This window comes from Ambystoma mexicanum, chromosome 11 (genome assembly GCF_040938575.1).
Source record: "Ambystoma mexicanum isolate Mex_15411 chromosome 11, UKY_AmexF1_1, whole genome shotgun sequence".
Classification (NCBI taxonomy): domain Eukaryota; kingdom Metazoa; phylum Chordata; class Amphibia; order Caudata; family Ambystomatidae; genus Ambystoma; species Ambystoma mexicanum.
The window spans coordinates 413,934,960-413,960,574 of record NC_090934.1 but is presented as its reverse complement, the minus strand read 5'-3'; the positions used below and the strand labels follow the sequence as shown (position 1 = coordinate 413,960,574).

At 44.2% G+C, this 25,615-nt stretch overlaps 1 protein-coding gene across 1 annotated transcript in view; it reads right to left on the bottom strand.

Moving 5' to 3' along the window:
* The window catches only part of AMBRA1 (autophagy and beclin 1 regulator 1), a 1,783,669-nt gene that overhangs the window by 1,337,870 nt on the left and 420,184 nt on the right, over positions 1-25,615 (bottom strand). The window contains exon 7 of the mRNA XM_069623220.1: positions 10,111-11,549. Coding sequence (XP_069479321.1) covers positions 10,111-11,549 — 1,439 coding nt within the window. The remainder of the gene's footprint in view (positions 1-10,110; positions 11,550-25,615) is intronic.

Here is a 25,615-nt window from a genome sequence, read left to right as displayed (position 1 = left end):
GGCCAAAAATCTTGGCAGGGTGTCAAGCATCTCCAAAAGACAGTAGTTACCAGGATCAGCATGTAAACGTTTCTTTAATACAGGGACTAAAATACTGTCAGACCAAGACAGAGGAATAGTCTGGGAGGAGGAAATGCACACAAATAACTGATGTAACATCTGCCCAAAGAGGGGCGTCATTTTTAATTAACAAGTTACTAAGGCCATTAGGACCTGGTGCTCTGGAAGATTCACTGGAATTAATTTCCTTTCCAATCTCCTCTATTTCTTTTTTGTAGGTCCAAACTCCCAAGTCAACAGTATTCCGATCCAAATCTTGCCCCCTCCAGTGAACTAGTGATGCAACCGATCCAGACCTGCTCTGAAATTCCATTAATATCGCAGTTGGATGAGTAATTACCATTGATGATACCCCAAAAAGTTTGGGAGTCATTTGTCGATGTTGTATAGACCAGGTCTCACCATTACCTACATTTGACTTCATACCGATGCAATTTCAACCACTTAGCATATTTGCTCTTAATTCGCTTACAACCTATGGCATACTATAATGGATCAACTACAGACTATGCCAATATTTGTAACTCTTTATGCTTATCCTTTTTTTTATCCTCAGCAAAAGAATATCAATGTTTTTTATTTTGACCAATAACCATCCTTTTATTGGCAGTAGTTCAGGGCAGAATGCAGTCTCCAATTAGTGCAAGACAACATTCGTATTTCACTAAAATAGATCCACTCAGAATGGTGTTAGTAATAAGTGCAGCAATGCACTCAATAGGGAAAAAGTCTTCAAATCCCACTGTATCAAAGGCAGCATTTATTTTAGTGGCGGTCCAAATGACCTAGTTTAGTGCAGGGTTGATCATGAGAAGGCTGTAAGCAGAATAGCCCAGGATTAAAGCACTCCATGTCAAAGCTAATAATGCTGGGAAAATGGTCTCTCTCTGATCGATGATATACAAACATCAGTGATCAGAGTGTGCATTTAAAATAAACGCATAATCGATTATACTAGCACTGTTCATGGAGGTCCTGGCAAACTGGGGCAGGCAGTCAGAGGGTCATGCACCATTGATCATGAGGAATAGAGCAAAGTAGTACATCTGGTTCCACGCGAACAGGCATGATCTAACCTAGAATCATGAGCCACAGAGGAGGAAATGATATCTGTTTCAAACCCCACCACAATTCTATTTCAAGGGATTTCGGAGTTAAAATCTCCACACACTAGAATTGGAAAAGAACACATCGTATTACTAAATATTCCTTTCATCTCCTTGAGAACAGCGGTGTGCGGCCCAACATAAGGAGGGTCATATACATTGATGACTAAGATTTCACTCCCCCTATCAATGTACGTCATTCTACCAACAAGATTATTAGGAGAGTCACAAGGAATTTCAATAAAAGACCAGGGTTGCTTCACACATAAAATCAAACCCCCTTTGGGCCTCCCAGCTGTTCCTGTGACCGCTAATTCATTAATGTTGTTCCACACATCCAGCACAAAGGGTACAGTGAGCCAGGTCTCCTGAAGCAGGACAATACTAAAGTTGTCTATGTAATCCAGGTGACCATGAGGTTCAAACAAATGCTGATGACAACTAGTGTTCCAGCAAATCAATAAGAACGGTGGACTAGGAACATTGTTGCTTTCTCTGGCGCACCCACCCGGCCAACCATTCCCAGCGATTCTCATTTCCCACTAAGCCTTGTCCGGTGGCACCCAGACCCTGTAGGACGGTAGGCCTGTCCCAAGCGCCATCACCGGATTTCGAAACTAAGTGAACAGCAGCAGACGCCTGTATAACAGAGTGGTTAATACTTGTGGTCGCCTCGTCTTTGTGTGTTCGGTTGGTTCTACCCACATGTTTTAGCTCTGTTGCTTCCACCACTGTGCACTCGTAACCAAGCCAGAAGAATTGTTGACAGTGCTCTGCAGCGTAGTCAGTGATCATTTCTGTACAAAAAAAATAAGCCAAGTAAGTTACTAACTTCTCATCCTCACATTCATGTTTTATAGTCGCCAAATCCTCGTCGACCTGTGCCTCCTGGGTGTTAATTTTAAAATGCTGGGCAGCCTTAAGAAGCAGCTCATTATATTGGAGCTGGTAATCAATTGATGAATCAGCTACTGGTTGATCCTTGTTATCTGGGGATTGGATGATGTAGATATCATCGTCATAATACTTATCCTGTTCAAACTGGTCACTTTGGTTACCCTGGGAACTGGGGTCCTGACCACCTGAGGGGTCCACAATATTGATGTCTTGAAAGGGGCCAAGAGAGAATGGCATGGAGCGGCCCTAGCTGGAGGTAGTAGGTAGAGAGGTGTCTAGACGAGGCACCTTGGCAGGTGGTTCATCCCTGGTTGCCCCTACTACCTGTGTTAAGGCCTGGGGATTTCTAAATTCATCAGGGTGTCTGTCCATATAATCTACAGTTTGAGTTTATCAAAGCTTTCTGAACCGCTCAGTTGATTTTGGTAAGATTTTGGGGGTAGGAGTGTCCTGCGAGGTTGTAGGCTCCTTGTGACATAGGATATTAGAGAGGGGGTCCTGGGAAGTAGTATAGCTACTGTCCCTTGAGGTAGAGGCCTGGTAAGGCAGGGGAGTCGGAGACCTGGGTGTTTTAGAAGTTTTAGGCCGTATAAGGGTGGGTGGGGTGTGTTTTTAATGAACTCTCATTTTGGAAGTGTTATAAGCGGGCGTCTAAACTCCTTTCGACGCATGTCCTTCGGTGCTGGAAAGAGCGCCATTTTAGGCAGTGTGTGGAAAATTGTAAAAAAGTTAACTGTAAGCACCCTGTAAAATCAATGAACATTAATTCCATTCTCTGGTTAGTTCTGTGCACACTGTTACAGTTTGCTTGCTTTGCAGAAAAACATTTGCATTTATTCTTGGAGCAGGCTCTAGTTGCAGGAATAGCCACGCGACAGCTGCTTGTAGTAAACTGAGACCCTGGCCCGTGTTCGCATTTAGCCTGATATTTAATGCCCATCATCTAGCAATTTATAAAAGCGGTGTGTTCTCATAAAAACTCCCTCCAGAAGCACAGACAAAGCAGTTGCTGGTTGTCTGAGCCCCTGCTTAAGCGAATAAATAAACTATGGCAGTGAAGCCTTTGAAATCATGGTGTCTGATTCTGCTGCTTATAGGCACAGGTGGGTATTATGAAAAGTATTGCCTACAAATTGGCTACCCCAGATGGAACCTTGTTGCAGTTAAGATCCAGTTGGACTGGTCTGCCACGGTCAGAGAGCAGGCAGAGGAAAGGTGGAGGTCGTAGAGCGTACTGCATAAAGGTGGACAGAGGTTTCCTCCAGCCGCAACTCTCACCCACCAGCTGGTCTCTTCGACACGTTGATCTTTGCGACCAAGTTTTCCCCACCTTTGTATGGAAGGGAGACTTGCACTCCAGTTGAAGTGCTGGCACAGAAGACTGCAGGAAAAAAAAGGAGAGATTGTGATGATTTAATGCAGAATGATGTTGTGCGGTCTGATGTAATGAATGTGTAATGTATTTTCCATGGGAGCATACTGTTAAATGAGGCATACAAGAAAGACACCTAGTGTACACAAGTTGAAACCATGGGATGGATGGATCATAAAATGGCAGTGTAGTCTGTAATGATTTTAGGTGTACTGCTTTAAGTGGGACATTATTAACGCAACCTTGAGATCATAAGCAATAGCTAGAGTGACAGAAATGCGAAATTCATGAACTAAAGGATGTTGTGGGATGCAATGTTGTAAGAGTCGTTCAAATTAGAAAAAACCTGTGTCTACTCCCCTGGAAGGTACACCAGGATGAGAGTTAATGATCAAGAAAGGCTTGGGGGTAGTGTTGTTTTAGACAAATGGCACTAATACACTGCCAACAACCCTGTATGGTTCTTTTCACCTAGACAATATAGGATATTTAAGGGGCATGCTAGTCGATAAGGGTGGCAAGGCCATTAGACCCCTGCAATGGGAAACAAACAATGGGAAGATTATGCCAGACAGAAGTCTATGAGCAAAGTGTAATTGAAGAAAAAAAGCCTCAGTCAGAGAGGGATAAAGCATATGAGCATAAACAAATGAAGGACGAATGGGATGGAGGGAAATTTTAAGAAAAAAAGGGGTATACGTGGAAAAAAACACCATCCTCCCGACTCCCATGGTTTTTTTAAAAACAATTTGGGGAGGTTACCCCCCAAAATCCCTTTTTTGTGTTAAAAACGACTTTTTCCAAAACGGAAACCCAAAAAAAAAAATATTGAAACAAAAATAATTCAACCCTTTTGTTTTAGGTCAAATTGAGTCGACCCTTTGGCATTCGATCCCTTTGTATTCGGTACTTTAACTGGACACCACGGAGTACTGTAACTTACGATTTGTTGATAGATTACTCTAAGAAGCTGACTAAAACATTGTCTGTTCTATGCAAACAGGTGACTGACAAATTGCCAAAACCACTGGAGGGGCCAGGACACAGCATCAACCCGGCGAGTGGGTATATACAAAGAACTTTTAGTGAACATCTGGGTTGCAGCCCAGGTGGAAGGGCCCAGTGCAGGTGTTACTAACCACTCAGACTGCCTTGAAGTGCTGTGGCCACAAAAATTGGATCCACTCCGGTCACATGAAGAATGCACCATCCTCTGTTACCTGCCTGTGTGGATAGTGCATCGCCTGGTAAGGAGACCCAAAAGTCTCCTCCCAATGGTAAGACTATTGACTTTTACAGTAATATTGCCAGCCCAAAAGACATTGCTGGAGCAACAGAGGGGGTGCGATATAACTTGAGACCCAGAAAACTGAACCGACAGCCACTGAACTACAACTTGAAGAGGAATCCTTTCCGTGAGTGACAGCTACCAGGTGGTCAAGGCCGCCATCTTTAATAGACTACTTGGGGGGGGGGGGTAAGGTGGGAGGTAGTAAAAAGAGACACTCCATAAACATTCTAGGGTACAAGCTGTGCCTTTGTCTTACCGATTATGTTGTTAAATATAATATGCCACGGCAAGAGCATACCATCATATCGCTCCAAAGACATTCATCCATTAAGAACAAAAAGACTGAAAGGTGTACAACAAGGACTTATGTATACGATGTTGATTTTTATCATATTGTGTGTTATCGTAGGGTGGTTATTGGTAAAATATATTGTGTACCCAGCTGTCTACAATACCACTATTGCTGTGCCTACTTTATGCACTTTACAGAAATACCATAGGGAGAAATTGAGAACATTTTTGTTTCACTGTTACGCAACACTCATGAAATCATCAATAGAAACAACTGCTATATCTGTCTGTATAACCCACCCAATGTTGGTGAAGGCCTCCCATTGCAGCAGATCCCTTTACCATTCCCCACCTCATGTTATGCTCTACATGTGGCTGTGGCAAGAGGAGGACCCACCTTTCTTTAGCATACATGCCTAAATATGTAGCACCAAGAGCAACTCGCCAGGGATCCCATATCAGTATCTTTATGAAAATCTTTTAAAAATAGGAGTTTTGTGAGGGCGTTGCGATGCCTAATGGCACCTTGTTTCCTAGGGAATGGCAGGAATGGTCCTTGCTTATGAACGTGTCGTCATACAGCAATCAAGACTCAATTGCCATCCTATGCACCAACTCCCCATATAAGCAACAATATTGTCTTAGGTAGTGTGTGCATCTCCAGTGATGTTACAAAGGATATGGGTTTAACCTTGAACTTTAACTATACATTGCATCTACCAGCCAAGGTTTTCAAAGGCCCTCTCTATGTAGGTATATTAGTATACTTTATTTGTGCTACCAATGCATAGTATTGGTTACCTTCTGACTGGGCAGGGTGATGCCACATGGGGTTTTTACTGCGTGCTATTACAATAAAAGATAGCCATTGGTCTTCTTCCTCACGACAAAAGCGTTATGTAATACAAGAGGATATTGGACCACAGGTAATGGGAGATATTCTTAAAGCAATCATTCCCTGGTATGGCCCTTCTGTTAATTCCAGAGGAATACGCATATAGTCACGACTGCTAGAAGCCACTATAAGTGAAACATCAGATGCCCTTGCTAATATTACCATTTAGTTGAAAGCTGTGCGCCTTGTAGCAATGCAGAACAGAGAAGTACTCAATATAATTTTGGCAGAGAAAGGAGGAGTTAGACAAATTATCGGGGGGAAAATGCTGTTAGTTCATACCCGACTCCTCAGTGTGGCATACCATTAATAATCGCCAAAGTATTGCAGACCAAGCACGCTTCCCTATGGGTACATTAGACAATGGTGGATATTTATGGTCCTTAATGATATTTGGGTGGAACTTATTGTATGTTCATTTTGTTTAATTGGCCATTTTACTTTTCACATGTCTACATATTGTGTGCCTGCCTTGAGCCAGACATAAGTTTCATGTCAAAGAATGCAGGCAACTTCAGTATCCGCAAAAAATCATTTTATTATGCAGGAGAATATTATTAGAGATATGCTGGCCATAGATGTAAACTATTGACTCATTTACTGATAATACATTATGGCAGTGGTCTTCAAATGTTTTAAGTCTGGCTCCCCGCCCCCAAGCAAAATGTGGGCAGGCCGGGCACCCCCAAAAATGCCAAATGGACAGTAAGTCCAAATGGCTATGAAATATTGCGCGTGTCACCGCACCCTACTACTCCCAGTATAATCCCTGGGCTCCCCCCACCTGCTCCCATCACAGTCTCTGCGCTCCTTCATCCCACTCCTACCCAGTCCTTGGGCATTTGCCCCCCCCACCACAGACCCTGAGCTCTCCCCACCCTGCTCCGACCACTATACAATGGCTCCCGCCCATGATGCTCCCACCACAGTCCCTGGGCACCCCCACCCTACTCCCACCCCCAGGGCCAGTGGCGGCTGGTGAATTTTATAAGTGGAGGGGGATAAATATCTCCCCCAGATATGCCATAGCAACCAAGCGTAGCGAGGGAGCCCAAACCAATGAAAGAGGGTTCGAGGGGTTTTCCATCCTGGGAATTTTGTTAGAAATAATGGGTTAATATGTTGCATTTTAGAGCATACTTTAAAAAGAAATTGGGTAAAAAGCTATACAGTTTGCAATTGACGCTGGGGAACAGAGGACAGGCATGACAATTTTGTCCAATAAAAGAAATTACCATCCCTGTCGCCTGGGCTCAACAGCACCTCAGAAGGAAAGCTGATTTTGGCAGGTGGGTAGGGGGATTGTGCAACAAAGGCCACTCACCAAAATCAGCTCCACGGACCAACACAAAAACATTCACACAGCAAGCACTTTATCATTCACACGAGCACCCATCATACACCTACTCATAAAACAAGCATACATGTATCCACACACATTTAAAATCAAAATAAATTAACAAACTTACCCTCTGCCCTGGTCCTGAAGTCCCCTCCCCAGCGCTCCAGCTCCTGCATCATGAACAGGAGTCGGTAATAAAGAGCTTCCTGCACATGCGTGCAGGGGTCTGGGTGCGGGTGCTGGAATGCCCCGCTCCAGGCTGCTCTGTCCGTATGTGCAAGGAGGCGCAGGAGGTCCCCCTCGCACATACAGACATGCAGTTCCCCAGCCAGCATTTCCAATGAGCTATGCAAACCTTGTGAAGCAAAACGCACCCAGCCTTGCATGGCTCAGTGAGCATGTGCAGCTGGGGAAATGAACTGTCAAAGGAAACAGTTTCCTTTTGACATTTCAGCCAGCCCCTCAGCTGGAAAAAGCAGCTGAGGAGTGCTCAGTGTTTCACTGGGCTGGCTCATATACTCCATAATAGGCGAGGGGGCCATTGGGTCGACGCCCCCTCACCTATTATGGATGAGCCACCAGGCTCGGGTGGGCCTATGGGGCAATGCCCAAACCAAAAATGCTAGTGTGGGGCAGTTTATTTTGGGCTAAACGGGCCTCTTTTTTGGCCGATGTGGCCCAGTTTGATGAGTTACTTCACTATGCAGATAGTAGTTTTGACCATTGTTGCTAAATAAATCCTTAAATATCACAATTTGCTTACATTTTAACAAAAAACACCCCATGGGGCACTATTCAAACAGTATGTTACTAAAAGGAATGAATTGCCATTTGCAACTGTGGGCACTTTTTCATTGGTGCTGGGACAGTTTATGCTCCAGTCCAAACCTGTGAGCTGGCTGTGCCCACCCCAAAGTTTGAAGACCTCTGCATTATGGTGATAGAACTATGTTCAAAGGACAGATTATGGAGTATTAAAAAAAAAAGAAAAGCTAACTGTAAGCACCCTGTAAAATCAATGATTATTAGTTCTATTATCTGGTTAGTTCTCTGCACATGGTTTCAGTTTGCTTACTTTTCAGAAAAAATAAACCATTTGCACGTTCGCATTTATTCATGGAGAGCAGGCTCCAGGAGTAGAAATAGCCAGGTGACAGCTGCGTGTAGTAAACGGAAACCCTGGCTTGTGTTCACATTTAGCCTGTGATTTAATGCTTGTCGTCTAGCAATGCATAAAAGCAGTTTGTTCTCATAACTTCAGAGGCAAGACGAAGCAGTTGCTGGTCATCAGAGCCCCCGCTTAAGCAAGTAAACTATGGCTGTGAAGCCTTTGAAATCTTCTGTGCAGGTGTCTCATTCTGCAGCTTATGGGCACAGGAGGGTATTATGAAAAGTATTGCCCACAGCAGTGTCTGAAACGGGCCTTGATGGTGCCTGTTTCGGAGACCTGTAATGCAGCGAATGCGACGACCCAGAGGACAGGGTTAATTTAGAAATTTAGAGGACCTTGTCTTAGACACTGCAAGGATCGAACCGGTCAACTACTTTGCGGATGTTGAGTCATGGGGTGTTGCTTAGTGTGGTGTGAAGTGTGGGTGCCTTTGCCGGCAGGTGACTTCTCAGTCACAGGACCACTGGCCAGCTTCCTGGAGTCTGGGCCACGCACATGGGGTCCCTTAGGAGCCCCATCGCCCAAGGATGTAGATGCTACCTTCACTGCATGCCCCTGCCACGTCTATGGAGGCTTCAGGGGCACAGTGCGGGCGATCCAGCGCTTTTTACGACGGTCCTTTAGTGTTTTTGGCCTGAAAAGATTGCAGTACTTGCAAGTCTTGTCAGGGTGGTCAATTGCCAGACAATGATTGCAAACTTTGTGCGTGTCCTTCCAGGGGGATTTCCTATTACAGGATGGACAAAATATAAATTGAGTATTCTCCATGGCGAAAGGGAAACAAAGCACAGCGATGGAAAGGAAGCTAGAGGGTCAGAAAAGGTATTCTCTGGCAAAGAAAAGAGTAAGAAACCTCCCCCTACTCTCTGTACTATGAGGGACCAAAGCACAGTTAGGCCTAGGAAGGCTGCAGTCAATCGTAAAGGCGGTTGTAGTAAATGATGTTGCTGTGCTTTGAAAGCTGCCGAAGCAGTTGGTAGTGCAGTGGGCAGTTGAAGAAAGGATAGGAAGAAAGTCTAAAGTTAAACTTTGGCTAACAAAAGGAATTAGCCGGAGGAACTCCGCAAATTATCGACTGACCACGATGGCAGAAAAAAAACAATCTGAGGGGCCTCAACACTTGAAAGACCAGGGGTATAGCGGACGTCACACTAGGGATAGTATTACTGACACGCCCAATTGATGTCCCTTTCCTAGTTTCGAAAACAAATCATGTAATACTCTGCAACTACCACTAGATGTCGGCCTATGCAGATCCACAAGCCTCAGGAAAAAAAATATATATATCTGTTTCGGTTTGTTTTGTCCCTCGCATATGTTGCACTTTTTTTACACCGACAAACTGGCTCGCCACTTGTTCTCATCTTTGGACTATTGTACAGGTACCCTTTGTCGGAATGTCTCAGCCATCTGTAAATGTGTTATTGCAAGTCATTTCTGTTCGAAACAGCCACCCTGTTCTTCAAATACAATACAAAAAAAATACACCCTTTTTGGAGGTGACAGCAAAAAAATAAAGAGTAAAACTGCACCCCACAAAAGGTTGTAGAGTAATGTCAATTATATAAATTAATAAACAAGATTAACACATTTGGAAATTCACTTCTGAGGGCCACCTACTCCGTGTTCTGGTTGCAATAGTACAGACAATGAAAAGATGCATTTGAAAGGACAGGTCTTCTTACCTTCTCAAGGAGTCCTCCTCGGAGGTCTCTTCAGGCATATCCTGGTTTAAGGCCTCCTGTGATACATTCCCAGATCTGCCTGCAGTAGCCTGACTGTAAACCCTCTCCCAGTGCCCAGTCTCCTGGTTAAACACAACTCCCACAGTTCTCTCCTCCAGGGCACCAGACCTGCTCACGCCTACAGACCTGTTCTCCGTGGTTTCTGCCGGAGGAGGCAATGGTTCACCAATAGGGGGCAGCCCATCAAAGGAGCTCGGCAGCTGCCAAGAGGGACCTTCCTGACTCTCTGCCACAGGGTAGGCGGGTGGGGTACGCTCCCAGCGCAACGTGTCATTGTTGAAGGTCAGCAGGTTGTGACATGCCCGGCAACGGTTTAGGTGTCCACGGGACAGGTTTGAGTTGTTTTCGCTGCTGTGAGGTGGCTGCTGATGAGATGGTCCTGGGCGCTCAGGCTCCATGTTATTGTTAAGCAGCTCCTGTGCCTGTGATTGGCTATGACCTGTGCGCATGCCCCGTCCAAGCTCCTGCAAACGGTCATATTCCAGGAAAAACCTCCTAAGATCACACTGCAGTTCATTCCTGATAGAGGGAGTATTCTGGCCATTGCCATCACTGCCACCGACATCCTGCTCAAGGTTAAGCCCGAGACCCGGAAAACTACGGCCTTCAGTGGCAGAAGTGTAAAGAGATGACTGGGAACCTCCCTCGCGTTGCCTGAGCACTGACAAAAGACTCACAGAGGAGGCGCTAGTTCTGGGTGGGGGCATTGCCTCCAGTTCAGACCGAGACCCTAAGTGCAACACAGTTCGAGTCCACTCAGACCCTAAGTCTCCAGCCTGTTGGTACCGTGGAGGATGGTTTGAAAGTGATCTTCGTGTGGACCCCATGACATATCGCATAGAGTTGCTCGCTGTGCTGCCATGAACAGTACTGAAAGCAGATGGGCGAGTGAGAAGCCCTGGGTCTAATGGGGCTGAAGTCTGATGAGGGGGCTCGGTCTGCACTGAAGAGAAAGATGTAGGGGTTGTTCCAGAAGAAGTGGAAGGGGTTCCCTCCGGGTGTGGAAAAAGGGCAGGTGGCATCCCACTGCCAGAGCACCGACTACAAAGACAAAGCAGACCCAACGGTTGACAACATGGCATTGAATAGCTGGAGCGATCTCGGATTCGGGTGTATAGCAGCCGTGGATTACTCTCACTGGCAGGAGGTGGTGGAGGTGGTGGAGGCGGAGGCGGTGGAGGCAGAGGAGGAGGCGGCGTGGCAGTATCCTGGACTTGACTTTGTTCTCCGGCCTGGGTGCCCGAAGAGCGGGAGGACAACATGTGAAGGAAGTTATGCAGGAGAGGAGTGCGACGCACAGGCTGGGACTGTAGCATGGATCTGTGGCGGTAATGAGGAATCTCTGTGCTGTCCAGGGGAGCTTCAGATTCTTCATCACTCTAGAAAAAGAAGCGTAGAGGGGGAGAATAAATAAATGCTTCTATTGGTACATACAGTTACATGAAAAAGACCAGGGTTCAGAGAACAGCAATCAGTGCAAAGAAAACAAAAAAGAATTAAAGGCAGCCAATAGGTGCACCATGGAAGGCAATGGGGAGGATGCTACCCAAGAAGACCAACAAGTGAAGGATGGAAATGCCTGAGGACATGCTTTGTAATAACATTTCCTATGGATGAAATTCAATGTAACTGCTTTTAAAGAAAGGAATTAACATATATCCTTGTAGACCACCTCAAGTCTCCCCTGAAAAATGAATGCCTCGCTCCAAACAATAGGTCACAACTTTCTTGGCACATAAATACAAGCAACCTTACCTATGTTATTTGGCCTCTTTGTGGCAGCTTGGGACTTTAGCACAGTGAATTAATTTGTATGTTGTATTTATTTGTACTTATAACGCACTTTAGACCAAAGCGCCTATCAAGTTAAAAAACGTACATCAAACGATAGAGAGAAAAGATAAAACAGTTAAATGGAGAAAATATATTCTTTGAGGTGAATACTGATAAGTAGGCATTTTGTGCCAAATGTCATTCACTGTTTATTCACATGTTAAAGTCTCAGGCTTCCAATATATATTGCTAAATACCAAACACTAGGCCACTAGAAGAATTAGGGGTCATTTATGTCCATTAATGTGATGTAATTGATATATCAAGGATGGTGTAAGGTCATGTCCATGAAGCCACTGATTTTGACGAACAATACCACTATTTGTAATGCAAATTGTACCGCCTCTCTACCATTTTGTGATCTTAAGAAAAGAGCTTTCATTCAACGCTTAATTTCTGTTTAATGAATGTGGAAATAGTTGGTAACAAACTGAATATCAGTATGAAGTCCTACATAAAATTGGAACAATTGGCAAAAAGACTAAATGGAGCAGATCTGGTCAAATGCTGTTGACTGTGGAAGCGGAGTATCTGGATAACAATCTTTTTTCCCTACTTGAATGGGGTTATCTTGTGTAAAAAATCTCTCCCTGTGACCTCATACTCTGTGACCTCATACCCCTTAACCGCCAATTTCTTTTCTTACCCCACCAGAACCAATATTGTCAGAGCACTCTAATGATCAACTACATAAAAGATGGATATAGCTTACTGTTCCCTTCGGAGATTGTCTGAGAGCAAGGATGAACAAATACAGTGTCTCCAATCAGTACAACTGATGCCAACTTATTTGTCTGGCATTTCTTTATTCACTTGAGGTTATGTGATGTTTGATTTACCTTGGGCCTGGCCTGCTTTCATTTGAACACTGAACACTAATCCAATCATTGACAGCCATGCAAAATGGCTCACAATATGCAACATTCCTCACAAATCTGGTTCCCTTGATGGGGCATATTTTGCCCAACTGGTAGGATTACTACATCAATACAGATAGTTTTTTGCAATATCTACAACTCGAGCACTACAGACCGGCAGCAATCACACAATCAAACCAAGGTGAGATCCTGCCTCTTCTCATTACACCGGTCAACACTGTGTCTTGTGACCAGAAGAGTGGTCACCCAGTGGTACAAAACAACTTTAGCAAATAACTAAATTGATCTCCCACTGAACCGAAAGATAACTTTGAACAGGAACTAGAAGTCATGTGTGGGGTTTCTGTGTTTGAATCCACTCACAGGATGACACTTCAGCTGAGCTGGAGAAAATTCCAGTGGAAGGTAGTTAAAAGGTTAATGCTTCCATCATCTCCCAAAAATGGAAGGGGTGCCCCAACGTGATTGTGCTGAAGAAGGCGCAGGTTTCTGGGAACATAGGATCATATCTCTTTTAGCCTGCCCCAAAATTAATTCCTACAATGAAACCCTAAAATCTGTTTTCTGAGACAGTAGGATCTGAAGAACACCCATCAGCCTTTGCCATATTTGGATGTCTAACAGAAGTGGGACTCAGCGAAATACAAGTACCATCTCTAGGATACATAGTTGCCTCATGGAATTTCATTCAATTTTTAAAACTTTATTTAGTAATTCTTATATATTCCTTTTTCAGATACTCTCCTATGGACTGATCTTTATTATAGTCTTAATAGTATTTCTTAAATCCCTTTCCTTAACATTACCTCTATCGAAAACTATGATTCCTCAGTAATGTAGTTTCTTTTGATTTTTAAAATTTTAGAGACAGGGGCTGATCAGCTGTTCTAAAAGACCAAACTCCTTCACATTGCCTGGGTCCAACACATAGGACAGGCGCTTTAAAAAGGTCTCCCGAATAGCATTAGACAATTTTAAAATCATCCTTGATTGTTCGTTTCTAGAGCTACCAAGCTCTTGGCAATGCTTAAACTAGATGTAGAAACTTCTCATTTTGAATTCTGATATGCACAATCACTTCTGTGCATCTTGGTTGCATAAAGATTTGGCTTTTTTAACAATCACTTTGGTCGCAAAGAAATAATCTATTGCAGAGGCACTATCACCTACATTAAACTTTAATAACTGCACCCTTTCATAAAAATAGCCCAGGAACAACCCTAGAAATACCAAATAGATCAGAGCATTTCCAAGCATAGTTTTCCCCAAAGGGGAGAGCTCATGACAATTACAATTTAGATAACCAGTTAAATTATAAAATCAGAGCACGTAATAGTATACCACTGAGTTAAAAAAGTATCAACAGTAAGTATCGGATTCTTGGCATTGGTATTGACAGGATTCCAGCACAATTTGAGTATTCTCCAATTTAATGCTCACTGCCACAATGGCATCACTACCAGCGGGTCATACCTTTGAAATGTGGGCCAAAGTACTATTCGATCAAATCAGTAGAACCTCAAACAGTCTCACATTATCACCCTTTTTTAAATGATAGAATATCTAAAATTGGCTGTAAATAATGATCAAACTTATTGTAAGAAGAAAATGTGATAATCTCTTATATTCTTCATGTCTGAACCAACATGTCACACACCATCAGCATTCACTTAACTTGAACAGGCTGGCACATGTATCCATGGTGGTGCCACATCCCACATGGACACTGCACAACGATCTTCTCGGCACAGGTTGGCTGAAAATTGCTGCAGTATCCCAAAGCGGACCTGCCGTTCAAAAGCAGTCACATTTCCAGCATCCATAACGTCACTGCATCATTCTGGCAGGCGCATTGTGCCGTATCATTATGGTGTGTAACCATAACAACAACCAGCAGCCCGGTGACTGTTGACACCGGATTTGTTCACATAGTGACATGACAAGGGCCCGTGGTGTTTGGGTGAAGAATGTCAATTTGTGCTCTAGTTTGCCCTCTCTCAGTTCCTGAAGCTGTGTCTTTTTTCTTGTTCCCTGCATTTCGCTCTCCCTGGTTGGCACTCGTTCTCTTCCCAATTCCCCCGTTGCCCTTCTCCTGTGCTGGTGCATGTCCCCTGTTCCAGTGTTCCCTGCTGATTCTCTTCCTTCTGGCTCCAGCCCGGTTTCAGAGTCAGCGTCCTTTCTTTCCTCCTGTACCCTTGAGGTAGTTCTTTTAAGCTGTCTTTATCCTGCATTACCATCTAGTGCCTACTGATTGGCTCCCAGTGTATCAGGACCAATGCTTCATTCCACCTCCTGGTTTAGTGTTTACACTGCTTCCCATCACGCAAATAACAGAAGGCGAGCCCATGGCATGGGGGGACTCTATCCCTAAACTTTCCCGAGGTTCCAATCCTCGGGAAGGAAGGGGGTTGGATCTTCTTTCTACTGTAATCGTCTGGTAAAACATGGGCTCAAAGTGGACCAGGATTATCAGCAGACTGCACGGACCCTGCGCCCAAGAATCAGGTACTTGGGAATGCTGAAGAAACTATTAACACCACTCAAGTTCCAGGAGATAATACTCAACCTGTATTCCATCGACTCTTCATCTTTGTGGTTAGTATTCGGGAGCCAAGACCAATCCACTCACTCTGTCTTCATCTACAAAGTACCTTGCTAAGTGCAATTGCATGGCTGCCCCTCTAGTTAATGAGCAAATAAATACATCATTGTGAGCATCATTTGTTATGGACCTCAATCCTTTTACAGGCAGTGATTTCTTTTCAAAGTGTTTACCTTGGCGATTCATTTTCTTAAAAGGAATCTTATCCGTACCAAATGTTACAAAGGTGCTCATTTCACTTTTAACTAAGTTATATACAAGTTATGAGTTTAAATGAACCATCCCAAGATCACTCTCTTTGGATCAATGAAATTTACCAAGGTGTTGTCCTTAGAAATCAAAGCATGTAAAGATGGAATAGTCGAAGCAAGCATGCTCTGTTTAACAATTATTCACCTTAATCCAAGAAGAGTTGTTCTAAGCAAATAATTTACCAGCGTCTTTATTTCGATTTTAGTAAGGTGAAGAAATTGTTCAATATTTCTACCTATATAGGCTTCAGTATTTTTCATTTCAGTGTCACCTGACTTATGATCCCTTTTGAAAGACTCCCATCATAGAGGGGTACTGGCACTCAGGAAAGACATTTCTTGCTCAATTTTAGATCTTGCTTGCGAGTCCGTTTTCTCCCCCAAGTGATTCACATATGGCTTGATTTGGATTCTCATTCGGTTGTGTGGTGGAATCTTCATTTAGCAACCTAGTAGTATCCCTTACCAAGAAAGGCAAAATTAAGTGGTCTTCAGATTTTATAGTTTCCGTCAGAAGTTTCTTTTCCTATTTCCCCCCGTTCTTATTGACTTTCTTCTTAGACGGTAGATTTTCCTGGGCAATTTCGATATTAGTCTCTCCTGGAATAACAATGACAGAAATGTATTTAATATTGAGGCCCTGCAAGAATTTTCAGAAGGCTCTAGTCTTACACTTTTGCAGATGCCTACGTTTTATTTACATTTTTCGGGTGCAAGCTCTTGTTGTCTTTGAATTAGGATTAATTATATTAATTGGGGGTACAATTCACTTTTTCCACATGCAAAGAGGCCAAAACTGAAGCATAAACCTCCTGGCCATTTATTATTTGAAAAACTTCAGGAGGAACCCTAGTTAGTACCTCTGAGGGTATTGCAAGAGCTGGTATGACACGGATTGCAACTAACTAAACAGCAGCTCTCTGCTTAACTAGATTCTGGCCCTCCGGTAGATAAATTGCTTCGTCGCTCTCGTAGAACAGACTACAAAAGCATTGTTGGTGTTAAGAAGGGATCGTATGTTAAAGACAAACGGGGTAGCCTTATGGAAGCGCATGCAAGGAAGGCCTGAGCATCCTTCTGGTAGTTGGTCACTGATACAGAGCTGAAGGGTGAATTGGCTCTGCAGAGTAGTATCATGACTGAAGTATGGCCAGCACTTTTCTGAGCTGTATGGGGGAGGTTTGAATGCTTTGAACATAGTTTGCCCTTAGATGGCAATGATATGAGAGTGCAGGGGGATTATTACTTTGTCTTCAAGAAGTGATGGAGGCTATTCTATCCCCAAAAAGCGGTAAAGCCCCCGGCCCTGATCGATTGGCAATTGACCTATTTAAGGACAAACCACTGGCGTGGGGCTTCAGCAGTCCAGCAAACTACTGCTCGATTTCCACACTAGATAGCACCAGGAAAACATCTGCAAAAGTCAACCTAAATCATGTACAGTCCCGGGCCTATGATAATGAGAACATTTTCTGCAAGCCGGGTTTCAATGTGGTAAATCCACAAATGAGGAGTGCTTCAGTCTGCACCCGCTTGTGCAGAAATATTCTGTATTGATGAAGGCTAAATGATATGACGTATATGTGGACCTTAAAACGTTTGATGCACTGTGCTCCATCTACGCGGCGAATATGGCAGTTGCGGGATATGGGCTAGGAGGCGAGACTACAGAACCATTTAGGTTCTCTAAGGGGGCGAGGCAGGGCTGTGTCCTTGCCCCACTTTTGTTTAGTATCTTTTTGGAGGAGGTGATATCAGCCCTGATGACTGGATCGCCTAAAATGGGCGAGGACAAATATCATGCATTGTTTTTTGCAGGCGATGTTGTCCTCTTGTCAATCTCAAAACAAGGGTTGCATTCACACTGCGCACAAATAGTCCATGCGTAAGTTGCATGTGTTTAATTGATTGTAATTTCAGCCTGACACGTGTTTCAAGCTATGTGCTCTTCGTCCGAGGCTGAACACATCACATACATTAGAATTTATATCTGCATCATTATAGTGTATCCATATGGGTTGAATAAAACAGTGTTCAAACAAACAGGGAAAGCTCGTAGAAGCTAGGGGACAAGGGTGAGCTGTTGTCGTCCTAAATATCGTTAATAGGATACAATATGGTAACAAAAAAAAAACAACGGTTCTACAGGAGGATACTGATTCAAAAATACACAAATTAGAACATGCTTATATGAACGCTCAGACTGAAGGAGGGGAAGGCCACCCAACTACCAAAGTTCACCCTGAGGAAGAGCACCACCCTGTCCCTTTCGGGGGTGCCTCATCCTAGGTGGCGCGTGGTGTAACACCGATCTAAAAGTGATAGAGGAGAGAGCTGTCCCTAACCTTCTTTACAGGTGGCATTTATCTGGTACAAAACAAAGTGTCAAATATTTAGAGCATTTCCAAATGGCTATTACAGCAGAAGACAGAACTGTATATTAGATTCTGTCGCCACCCGATCTAGATGTTGGCAACCTGGAGACAGGTCAACTGGATGTATTCCAAACTGAGTATCAACTTTAATTGCGCCCATAGGTCTCAGTAGCTGGAATGCAATAAGTTCAGATGGAATGCCCACTTGAAGAGAACAAAGCAAAAAAAGCAACAAAGCTAAAATGGCTCTTATAAAACAGCTCGCTCCATACATGTGAGTGTGCAGACAGTTTTTCAAAACAGTATCTCTCTGATGTGGTGGGAGATATAACAGGTCATGAGAGCCCTCATGACCACAAGGGTCGACCGGTTTCGATGGCGTTGGGAGAATGAGCCATCTTCTTCAGGACCATGATTTCAAGACAAAAATGATTATTACAAGTCTGGCAATGTTGAACTTTAGGTGCCACTGTAGAGTATATGGGTCTCCTGTGGGGAGACGAAAGAGATAAAGTGAAGGAGAGAGAAAGAGAGGGGAACAGGGGGTTAGAAACCTATGACCTGGCTCTCTCTACCTAATGGGCAGTGGTGGTCTTCTTACATCATGACAGGAAAGGAGGGGGTGTGGGAGGGGTGACACAGGCTGAGGAAGGTGCCTGGGTCCCATTCTAATAATTGTGCTAGTACACAAAGCCAAACACCAGCCAAACTTGAGCTGGAGTGTGTTAAAATCATGCATAGGAGTGGCTGCACACTGCAGCTGGAGCAAGCGGCTCAGACATTGAGTATTCGAGCATGCATACAAACCCATTCATGAGCACACCTTGCTTTGCCAATTGCTAACAGCCTCCTAAAGCAGTTCTGCCGTTATGCGGCTCCAAGGCAAGTTTTCAACTAAGATGGTTCATACGGCAGAAATCAGACGAAACTCAAAACACATCACCATGTTATAAATATAGTATGGCATTGGCACTGAATATACAAAGCAATGTTAATGCACTGTTTAGAATAAGGTGCTATCTGTGGGTGTATTCATGTGAAAACATGCATCCCCCACCTAACACCATTAGGGGTATGCAAGGTCTCTCAGAAATGCCGGTAATTCACGTTCTGTTTAGTCCATCTAGAATTGTGCAATTTTGGCAGATAAGTTGGCTTCCAGTTGTCTAAGTTTTAATACAAGGTTACCCCCTTTCTGTGGTAAAGAGACTTTTGCCAGACCCACAAATTTGATTTCTTTTTTTTTTTTATCATCCATTTGGTGTACCTTTTGCCAGTGTATCGCTAAGGGATATTTGGCATCCTGATTGGATATGGTCGACAAATGTTCTCTCATTCTAATTTTAAGTGGCCGAATCATGCTCCCAATGTAATGAAGTCCCCAAAGACATACTATGCAGTAAACACAATTTGGAATTGCAATTAATGAAGGAGTTAACATGGTGTGTTCCCAAAGTTCCAAAATCAACTGTTTTAGTTTCCAAAACGTGGGCACACATTGAACAGCGTCCACATTTATGGAAGCCTTTATTTCATGCCAGTTGCAACCAGGTTTGCTTAGATAGCGGATTGGACATAAAGGAAGGACTCAATATATTCTTGAGAGTACTTGCTTTGTTGTAAATAAAGTTGGCATATGGGTCTAACCAAGTACTGATGTCCTTATCCAGATGGAGCAAGTGCCAGTGTCGCTTCATGATGGAGTATATATTGGAACTGCCTGCATCATAGCGTGTAATAAATCTCAATTTAATACAAAGTCTTTTTGGTACGTTATTTAGGGATGAGCAGATCCTCTCCATTTTGTTTACTTCATGAGTCGCTGTCTTTAATGTATGATCGTAACCTCTTGATAATCTTTTGATTATCAGTTGACATTCTGTTTTGTAGTCAACTAATGTTGGAACTATTCCTTTTGGCCCTAATAAACTCTCCCTTAGGGATATTAGTAATCAACGCCCTCCTATGGCAGCTATCAGCATGAAATACAGCATTGACCGAAGTAGATTTGCGAAATGTTCTGGTCTCAAAGCCCGTGTCTGTCATAGAAATGGTTAAATCTAGAAAATTAATGCATGTGCCACTATATGTGTATGTAAATTGAATTCCCCATCTGTTGGAATTGAGAATAGCACAAAGTCGAGCAAATGATCCACCGAACCAGACCATCCCATGATCACATCATCTATGAATCGTTTCCACAGGTAAATATATTGCTTTGTATATTTAGTGCCAATGTCCTACTATATTTATAACATGGTGATGTGTTTTGAGTTTCGTCTAATTTTTGTAAGAGCAGTATGAACCCTCAGTTGAAAACTTGCCTTGGAGCCGCATAACAGCCGAACTGCTTTAGGAGGCTGTTAGCAATTGGCAAAGCAAGGTGTGCTCATTAAATGTATTCGCTTAAAATCCACACTGCACTGCACAGTCCAATGTAGTGCAATTATTTGCTTGGGCAAAGTGTGCTGTATTATAGAGTGAAATGCCCGCCGTAACAATGGTGATTAACTCGCCTATTGGACCCCAATGGTCGCATCTAGCTTAAGTAGGCTTATTCAGCACCAAACGCGGTAGTCACAATTCGGGATAGATTCCCGGTTCCAATACAGAGTGGCTTTCTATTGTGGCTTTCTATTTCTATTCGATTAAATATATATATATATATATATATATATATATATATATATATATATATATGGAACACCCAGGCGTGTCCCATGACCGATACATTCTTCGTGAGAGGAAAGCATAAGAAAACGTAAACTGTACTGTGGGGTAGGATGGGAGGGTCGATGAGGAATACGTAGGAAGAACATCCAGTCGAAAGAACGTTACAGTTGGTAAGTAACTTGTTCTTCGAATGGATTGTCCCCTCCCACGTATTCCTCATCTTGTGATAGGCTCCCAAAGCAGTATCAATTTTTGGAGGTGCGAGTACTAATTTCAGTTTTCGTGGACAGAATGCAGAACTGCCTTTGCAAATAAACCCTTGTTAGAGGAGGCAGTGTCCAAACAATAATGTTTAACAAAAGTATGCATTGTTTTCCAGGTTGCAGCTGCACAAATATCTGCTGCTGGTACTCCCCTCTTTAGAGCCGCAGAAGTAGCCATTCCCCTTGTAGAATGGGCACGAAGCCCATCTGGTGATTCTTTTCCCGGTAATCTGTAGCATTCAACTATGGCTAATATTATCCAGCGGGAAATGGTCTGTTTTGTTACAGATAAGCCTAATTTATGACCAGTATAACCCAGAAACAGTTGGTCATCTTGTCTCAATTTAGCCATCCTTGAGATATAAAAACTAAGAGCCCTCTTGGGATCTAATCTGTGTAATCGCTCCTCTTCTTTGCCCGGATGAGGAGGATAAAATGTTGGTAGTACTATTTTTTGTGACAAATGGAAGTCTGAGACTACTTTTGGCAAGAACGAAGGTTTAACTTTAAGGACTACCTTATCTTTATAAAAAATAGTATATGGTCGTTTGCATGAGAGAGCCTGAAGTTCGCTAACCCTGCGGGCTAATGATAGGGCCACAAGGAGGACAGTTTTTAGAATCAAAAGTCCCAATGGACATGAGTGCAGAGGCTCAAAAGGTATGCAAGTCAAGAATTTTAAATACTAAATTTAAGTCCCAAGTTGGTACATGAAAAGGTACTGGAGTGTATACATTAGTAAGCCCTTTTAAGAATTGAATTATTAACAGTATTTTGAAATATGAAACCTCTTCCGAGGAGCGCTTGAAAATGGACAGCACAGCAAGATATCCTTTGATTGTTCCTATCTGGAGCCCCAGATTAGCTAGATGTAGTAGAAAAGAGTACCATTGGGGTGCCGCACTGAAAAGGGTCCACATCCTTGTCTTTGCACCAGTTACTAAACCTGTTCCAGCGACATCGGTACAAAGACTTTGTTGCTGGTCTTCTGGCCGAAAGCAAGATTTCCATTACGACATCCGGAAGATCCCAATCCTTGTATCTCAACCTCTCAGAAACCATGAGTGAAGGTTGAGTGTCTTGACCTCTGACTGGAGAACCCGACCTTCCTCTTGCGAGAGAAGATCCTCTCTTTGCGGAAGACGTATTGGAGGGCAGATGGACATGTCTAGAAGGTCCGGGTACCACGTTCTCCTGGCCCAATCCGGGGCAATTAGGATCATGGTTTTCCTGAACTTTCTCAACCTCCTGATTACTTGAGGAATGACGGGGACTGGGGGAAACGCGTATAGCAGTGGAAACTTCCACTCCACTACGAATACGTCTCCCAGAGCTCCTCTGAGGAAATTCCCTTGAGCAGTACTGATCGCACTTCCGGTTGATCAGGGTGGCAAACAGATCCACTTGAGGGGTTCCCCAAAGGTGAAGATCTCCAGAAGGACTTCCTGAGCCAGCTCCCACTCGTGAGAGACCGTGCCCTGCCTGCTCAGAGCGTCTGCCGCCGTGTTCTTCTCTCCGGCTAGGTGAATTGCCAACAGAGATTCCTTCTCATATTGCCCAGAACCAGAGCTGCATTGCTTCTCTGCACAGTGGTAGTGACCCTACTCCTGCTCTTTTGTTGAGGTAGTACATGGCCACCGTGTTGTCCGTCATTATCAGGACATTCTTTCCCTGTACAGAGGGCAGAAAGGCCTTCAGAGCTAGTCTGATTGCCCTCAGCTCCAACAGGTTGATATGTAGTTTGGACTCCGATGGAGACCAACGACCGCTGATTGTCAGATCGTTGGTGTGTGCTCCCCACCCCGTGAGTGAGGTGTCCGTCACTACCGTTATCTCCGGCCATGGTTGCCAAAAAGACTCCCTTGAGAATGTTGTCGTTGCAAGCCCACCATAGAAGATCCTGAGCAACTGCGCTCGGGACTTGCAGAAGATCCGACATTCCCTGAGAAATGGGACCACTGAGTTCCGAGTGCCCATTAAAGGGATCTCATTCTCAACCTGGCCTCTGGTACTAGGAAAATGCAGGATGCCATGAGGCCAAGCAACCTGAGAAAATCGAAGGCCGGTAGATGTTGGGCATTCTGAAACTTCGTTACCATATGTTGGATGTGGAGAGCTCTCACTTCGGGAGGCGAGGCTTTTCCCGATGAAGTGTCCAAGACTGCTCCGATAAACTGGAGTTTCTGGGATGGTATCATGTGGGATTTCTTGAAATTGAGGGAGAAGCCCAATTTGTGGAGGAAGTGGCAGGTGATCGGAAGATGTTCCTGAGCTTGTTCTGGAGAACTTGCTCTGATCAACCAGTCGTCCAGGTAGGGATATATGTGAATACCTCCTCTCCTGAGACTTGCTGCCACAACCGCCAACAGTTAGGTGAAAACCCTTGGGGCGGAGGTCAACTCGAATGGCAGAACTCGAAACTGATAATGAGAATTGCCAATCGCGAACCTCAGGTACTTTCTGTGCTTTGGATGGATTGGCACATGAAAGTGAGCATCCTGAAGGTTCAATGATACCAACCAATCTTGGAGTTGGAGAGCCTGAAGGATCTGAGAAAGAGTCACCATCTTGAACTTGTCCTTCCTGAGGAACTTGTTCAAGTTTCTCAAGTCCAAGATGGGTCTCAGTCCTCTGTCCTTTTTTGGGTTGAGAAAATATGGGGAGTACCAATCCCTGTTCCTCTCCACTACAGGTACCAGTTCTATGGCACCTTTCTCTAGCAGGGTTAAAATTTCCTGCAACAGGAGCGGATCCGGAATTTTGGCGGAGTTGGCTCCCGTTGGATGATTCTGAGGCCTTTTTAGAAAGGGGAGACAGTAACCTTGGGCTACTGTTTCCAGTGCCCAAGCATCTGAGGTAATGCCCCGCCATTCCTTCAGATGTTGAGATCCTGCCTCCCACTGGCGTTTTGTGTAACAAGGCCTCAGAGGGATTTGGAGGCGGCTGCAGGAGTGGCTGAGGGTACAGATGCCACTCCTGAGGCCGATTTTGCACCTCTTCCTCGTTCTCCACGAGGGAAGTTTCTTTTGCCCCTTTGAGAAGCCTGTCCTCTTCCTCTAGCAAAAGAGGAGTAGTATCGAAAAGAACGACCCCTCCAGGAAGATGAGCCGCAATAGGGTTTTAGAGGCTGGCGCAAAGAGGCGCTAAGTGATTTAGCTGCCGCTTTCGAGGTCTGAAGTTTTTCTAGGCTTTTATCAGCCTTTCTGCCAAAGAGCCTCAAGCCATCAAAGGGCATTTTGAGGAGTCTAGCTTGCACATCTGGTGCAAACCCCGACTTCCTCAACCACGCAAATCTGCGTAGCACAAAGCTTGCAGCCATGGATCTGCTGATACCATCAGCAGTATCCAGTCCAGACTGGAGACATTCCCCATTGCCTCCTTCCCGTCTTTGACTATATTCAGGAAGCCTTCCCTTTCCTCGCCTTCCGGAATATGATCAGCCGCCGCCGAAATACAGTCCCACAGGGTATGGATAAACCTGGCTAGGGTCCAGGTGACATTTGCCGACTTAAGTGCCATACTGCCTGACGTGAAAACTTTACGTGCCCAGGCATCAATTTTTTGATCCTCTCTCTGGAGGGATAGTTGGATAAGCAGTTTGTTTTGAAGTAGATGCTGCCTGAATGACTAAACTCTCTGGAGTCGGATGTTTATTCAAATATTCAGGATCCGTTCCAGCTGGTCTATATTTTCTTGGAAAAGTGCTATCTGCAGCAGCAATAGTTTATGGTTCTCCCAGTTTTTCTCCACAGTCCTTTGAAGGGCCCTGTGAAAAGGAAGAACAGGATCTTTCTGAGGTCCCTTGACGATTATATCTGTCATGTTGTCTTGTTCAAAAATGGGTGAAGTATTACCCCAACCCATATCTTCAACTACCCTGGTCATAAGACCCCTGTACCCAGCATCTGCATGCTCTGCAGGATCAGGTTTAGCGAACTCTAATTCTGGGGATGTGTCACCTCCACTGGCAGAATGTAGAGTTTCACTCCGGTCTCTCATTCTAGATTCCTGGTCAATAAGTTCCTCAGGAACTTGTCTTGTACCATAAGTAACTCCCAAAGGAGTAACCTCGTCTTCTTCTGAAGCAGACTCTTCATAGATTGCTGACAGATTTGAAAAGGTCTGACCTGGGCAAAGGAATGAATCTCCTTTCTTCCTCTTCCATCTGCTTCGAAGGAATTGGCAAATCCCTCGAAGTTTTCGAAGATGACTTCGATAAGGGCGTCGATGACGCATTTGGCTTTGGCGTCGAAATTATCGACGTTGAGGGCTTTGACGACTTATGTTTCTTGCATGGCACTGGAGAAGTGCTCGACTCTCGAAGAGTCTTCGACGGTTATACGTCGACTCAAGGTTTTTTGGATTCCCCGACGCTACCGGTCTTAGCCATGGTATCCTTGGATTTCCCTTTGTCGTCCAATGAAGCGACTTTAGGGGTATGGCTTTTTCGAGGGTCTTTCGAGGGGGTCGGGCCGCATTCTCGAAAACCTCCATCATCTTTTTGCGGAATTCTTCCCACTTACTGGGAGAATCAGATTTAGTCGGACAAAGAATTTCTTCGGTCAACTCT